Source organism: Syzygium oleosum, unplaced genomic scaffold, assembly GCF_021117445.2.
Source record: "Syzygium oleosum isolate NSW1041296 unplaced genomic scaffold, Sole_v2.1 Sole_v2.13, whole genome shotgun sequence".
Lineage (NCBI taxonomy): Eukaryota > Viridiplantae > Streptophyta > Magnoliopsida > Myrtales > Myrtaceae > Syzygium > Syzygium oleosum.
The window spans coordinates 2,190,777-2,196,324 of NW_026607497.1; the positions used below are offsets into that span (position 1 = coordinate 2,190,777).

Below are 5,548 nucleotides of genomic sequence, written 5' to 3' on the forward strand. Positions count from 1 at the left end.
AGTCAATAAAGTAATATGATGATAACCCATGCACTCGCATGTCGCGCACCAAGTTGGATGATCGTTCATACAAGAGGTCTTCTACTCGGTAAATCTAGTTTAAAAAAAAGTATCGAGCGATGGTCAATTAGAGAAAAAAAAATGGGTCGTGAGGTTTGATTTAAGTTGAGAACCAAATTGGACAATCGTTCATAATAGCTCGAGCTTTTTCTCTCTTGGCAGCCCGCATCAATGTATCTAAAGATACTGTGATCCTAATCTGACTCAACATGCATCAGTTTTGAGCACATCTAATTCCATAAACCGTTTTACATTAGCTCACAAACTTCCAGTGAATGTCTATATATATGGATGTATCTTTATGGATATATGCACATACGTGTATAACTACATGTATATATGCATGCATTTTTATATGTATACTAAAATTTTATGATTGTCGGTGGGCCACGGGCCCATTACAGTGTTACTTTCTTCTCATTCTCTACTCCGTCATTAGGCCTAGTAGGGACCTGCCTTTCATGCCCAGGCCCGACCACCAGGCCCGGTGGTTCTTAGAAATATTGATGTAATATAATTCAAATTCCAAGTGGGAGTTTGGTTTTGCAATTTGCTGAAAAAGACCTTTTGATTTTTGTGTTAAAATTAAGAGAAATATATTCTAACTTGGGATAATTATGAAGAATTCTGAGGCGAGAGTAGAACATCATTTCTACGTTTGGTTTAAAAAAGAGAGAGAAAAGCTACATAATTCTAATTCTAATCATCTGTAGTCACGGCTACACAAAAGAGAAATCTAAAGAGCTCGATGACTACGGGCATAAATCACATAGGATACTCATTAATACCTCGTTCTGTCCTTTTATTTTTCTTCGACATTTTATTGTCACTAATCCATTAAAATCTGTCAACTTGACCAACATATTTTGCATACCAGATACCCATACCCATAACCATAGGGCATGGATTTCGAATGGTTTCTCTACTTCTAACATACACGTTCGAGTCAAGTGAAAATGCCGTTTGCTAGGCCATGATGCTCTAATCATGTAAGGGAAGAAGACAAATGACTGTTTTGGCAATTTGCAAGGCCATATATGTTTGACTATGTGATACGAGGATCTTCCTTATCCATGTCGACTGACAGATCCAATCCGGTCCACTCTGTCCGGAGTGTGATCACCAGAAGTGTGGCAGCTTGCGAGGAGAGACCACAGATTAGGCCTATCCACAAACCCTGTGCAAGAAACAGAACACGAAGTTGAGTTAATGAATCTGAAGTTTCAAAGCACGACCATTCACTATTCAGAGGAGTGCTCATCGTAAGGTTGCTTTCACCTTGACATGTAGCTTCAACTCGAACCCGAGAAGGACTGCGATCGGAACCCCGATGCAGAAAAACGTTGCCAAGTTGACATACACGGCCAGATGCTGCCACCCGCATCCCCGAGCCACCCCTGACTCAACAAAAAGTTCGCTCCTCATCAGCGATTAAAAGAGGAATAAAAACGAATTGTAATGAGCTTGTGATATGCCCTTCATTCAAATTCTGCAATGTTGTACCAGATAAGACCCCTTGGACAGAATCAAGTGTGATGGAGATGGCAAGCAGGGGCGTCATCGAGCCAAATTCGGTTATGATTGAGCTGCTATCGCTGAATAGACCTGCCCAAATGTTGTGTCCAAAGGCTAAAGCCAGTACAAATGCTACCGCTAGCAAGATAGAGAGCTTAAGTGTCACGGCCATCGCGTTCTTTGCTCGGCCAGCGTTGCCCGCTCCCAATTCATTGGACACCCTTGTGCTGCACAACCCTTCTCTTTTAGCAGATTAATAAAAATAAAACTCAAAAAGAGAAGCCATCAGAGGATGTAAGACAACAAGAACGGCAACAAGTGTGCGTACAAACCTTGCCGCCGCACTGAGTCCGTATGTAATCATGTAAGCAATAGTTTCCGTGTTCACACTAAAAATTTCAAAGCAAAGAACAGGCATGAGAACTGAAAATGATAGTAATATTTTTGTGCGACGAGAAATGCGGAAGCATTGCAAGATACGCAACAGAGGTACCTACCACATTGCAATCAAGGAAGTAGTTGTTTCAGAGTTCTTCATTAGTCCTGCTAGGAAAACCAGAATCTCGAAGGCCCAATATTCCAAGCTGATGAGGAAATTAAGTAGATCAGGGAAGAAAATCAATTTGCATATCAAACATTTTCACCTGTCTAACCGGTGTCTTTGATTGATAACTCCCCTTCAAACCTGTCTATACCTAGAATCAACTTGTCGAATATGTTAAAGACATATTAGGATGATGAAATGAACGGTCAAACTATTCAATCCACTTGCTCCTTCAGCAGAATGTGAACTTGAAAATTAGATCTCAACGTGACACAAACCATCAGAAGATTATCTATGAGAGACAAGAGTCATGCTTTGACTTCTTTCTAGTTTTTCAAATAACTGTAGGCAGATAAGTCACTAGAAGTGTAAAGCATTGATGATGAGTTCAACATGATAAATGACAGATAAGAATTCAAGAAGCTCACGTACCAAACCATTGCGGCCGAAGGCAAGGCCAATCTCAAATTAGTGAAGATGTAGCTGAATGACTCGAACGAAATTCCTTCCCATGAATTCTTGCATTGCTTTGAACAAGTCACGTAAATGGCCAACACAAGAACTGATAACCACAAAGAAATTGAAGCCGCCAAAGAAGCTCCCACGAAACCAAGCACTGTACAGTGGACCAAGGCATACGCAATGCCTATGTGAATAACAAACGGAACGACTGAGAAAATCACCAGTGGTAATACAATACTTTGCGTCTGCAGGAACCTCAGAATATTCTGCAGAAACCCATACGCGAAAATTCCTGGGATGAGGAATTTCATGTAGACAGCTGCCGTTTTCGAAATTTGCGAATCTTGATGAAGCAGGATCAATACAGGCTCGGTGAAGAACCAAAATATGGAGATTAGGGTGGAGAAGAACAATGATACAATGCAGGAAGCTTGCAGATGAATTCCCAATATTCGATATAACTTTGCGCCGAATCCTTGTCCGCATAGAGTTTCGAGTGCTCCACTCAAGCCGGTCTAACAAAACAAGAGAATGAAAAAACTAAGTATACACAATTGCATGAAACTCTATCGACACATGCATGTACAGTAATAATTTCATAGTAAAACTCAGATTGATTCTTCGTATGTCCATCGACACATTAGAGTCATTTAACTTCCATGTCATTGCACAGTCTACGCTGTATTCTATTATTTCAATCTGCAGCTATCGATTTATGAAATCTACTTTATCATACTGACATCATAGTTCCCGAGTTCCAAATGGTCAGGCTGGATTGATCTTCGGTACGTGATTACTGTCACGTGTTCGAGTCTCAAACAATTTACTCGATGCAAAGTTGAACTCTTAGCTTGTGAGCAATGGAAAATTATACCATGTAATGGCTACACTTTGTCAGGGGAATCTAAAGCTGACGATGGGGCCACTGTAATGTTTATGTGGAAAACAATTCATCAAAACTTTAGAAATAACATTAATATCCGTTAAATCATGTTCTGGTGAAATGTGGATGGTACACTTTGTTGTCCTGGGTGAGTGCAACAACGGGGGCGTGAGTGGCTAGACACAACTTGCTCTTTCTGGAAAGATTACTAGAAGGAAGTAAAGAACGGCTTGAATACGCATTCATCTGGCCGCCGAGAAATAATATAAAAATCAAAGATTATAATAGGTGGAAAAAGGAAGCGAAAGTTGGCTAGGTACATGCACAAGCAACACTTACATGCCTAATTAATTCCTTGTTCTACGGTAGTTTTCGTTCCTCATGTTATTCAACTCTTGTTAAATTCTACTTGCTCCAGTGAAATTCATGCGGATATAGAGCGAAAGCGAAAGCCTCTTCCTCGAGAGGCGTGGACATGCTCAAGTGAAAGGCTGTGGACCAGGTTGTTGGTCAGCCTAAACTTTGTCGTCCAAATTTGCCGAGGCTATATTAAAGAAATGTGTACTAAGTGGCGGTCGAGCTACGCTTAGTTCGAGCCGTATCGGGATAAGGGCCGACCGTTTTAGTGGGATGCCCTTTTTCAAGTCCACCCTATATAGATTTTCGGGCCTAAAGGGGCTAAGCGGCTGCCGGGCCTATGATCAAGTCTACTACCGAGTTCCTATCCACAGGACTCAAATGGTGATTATGAGAGAGGGCGAAGCTATAGAAGCAAAATGGGACTCCAAGGACATGTATTAATCGTTCAAACACAAGCACTTGACTTGATTGTCCTCGTGAGTTATACTTTCCTATTTCAGTCAGATAAGCTCCTGTGCAAGACCAAGGTGCAATACTATGTGTATCCTGAATCTTATGCCTTTCCTTTTTCTGTTTTTCTCCGTTTCCTATTATTTTAAGGCCATTTGGAATAATTAATGGGTCTCAAAGAAATTTGACAAGGTTAAGAGGTTATACACACACAAAAGTTGAATACCTTTTCTTTATTTCTTTTCTTATACCAGAAAAAAGTCATTAATGTCAGCTAGTATATGTATATTAAAGAGAATAAAGAGAGCAGAAAATTGCCATATTGGATGGTTACCATGAAGGCGAAGCCGGTGACGGTGGCCCAGGAGTTGGCAAGGGTGGCGCCGGCGAGCTCGAGCTCGCCGAGGTGGCCGGCGAACATGACAGAGGCCAAGGGGATCCCGTAGTAGAAAAGGTTGGTCAGGATCATGGGCATCGAGAACAGCACTTGCTTCTTGGCTTCTTCCATGTCCAACACCCTTTGCCACCACTTGAGCCTCCTTATGATGGAGCGATCTTCTTCTTCTTCTTCTTCTTCATGATGAGCAGGTTGAAGCAGGATCAAGGAATGATCTGAACTCATTGTTGCCTTTCGATGACGGCGAATTGGACGTACTTATCTTCTCTTATTCACCACCAGCACCAGACCACCACTACCTCCAGCTTTGTTTCTGGTTGTGGGTCAAGTACTCATCTCCTTGTCGTTTCTCTGTTTCTTTTGTACTCCCTTTAATTTGTCTAAAGAAGACGACGACGGAAGAAATCATATTAAACTTTGTCGTGAGATCTTTAACTATGTGGCTATCGTAGACCCGGTCCAAGTGAGGGTGTAGAGAAAAAAAAGATGGAAATTACTCGATATTCTCATTTTGTTGTGTTTTTCGTCTTTCGAAAATATTAGGTGCATTCAACACTCCATGTAGGAGATGCATTGAACCATCCACTAATGGACACATGGCTATAATGTGCCCACTTTTCAGACCTTTTCTCTCTCCTCAGTTATTCCTCTCTCCTTCGTTATTCTCTCTTCTCTCACCATTTTCTTCCTTTTCTTTTGGCCTTTTGAGGCGCCATGGGTGACGTTTTGTGGATTGAGCGTCACCGACCAGCCATGGACGACCCGCTCACGAGCACGCCGATGCGGTGGCAACCGCCATCAAGGCGGCCTACGCTAAGCTTTAGTTGGCCCAGAGCCCGTACAACAGTGAGGAGATTCAGCAGGCGGACCAAGCCAT

The 5,548-nt window shown here is 41.9% G+C and overlaps 1 protein-coding gene across 1 annotated transcript; it reads right to left on the reverse strand.

The window, feature by feature from the left end:
• Positions 1 to 835: 835 nt before the first annotated feature.
• LOC115681145 (protein DETOXIFICATION 18-like) lies at positions 836 to 5,074 on the reverse strand. The gene is made up of 7 exons (XM_056316869.1): positions 4,609 to 5,074; positions 2,552 to 3,096; positions 2,073 to 2,159; positions 1,908 to 1,964; positions 1,564 to 1,802; positions 1,339 to 1,457; positions 836 to 1,237 (listed from the first exon to the last, which is right to left on the reverse strand). The coding sequence occupies exons 1-7, from the start codon at positions 4,894 to 4,896 to the stop codon at positions 1,106 to 1,108; spliced, it is 1,467 nt and encodes a 488-aa protein (XP_056172844.1). The 5' UTR covers positions 4,897 to 5,074; the 3' UTR covers positions 836 to 1,105.
• Positions 5,075 to 5,548: the final 474 nt, after the last annotated feature.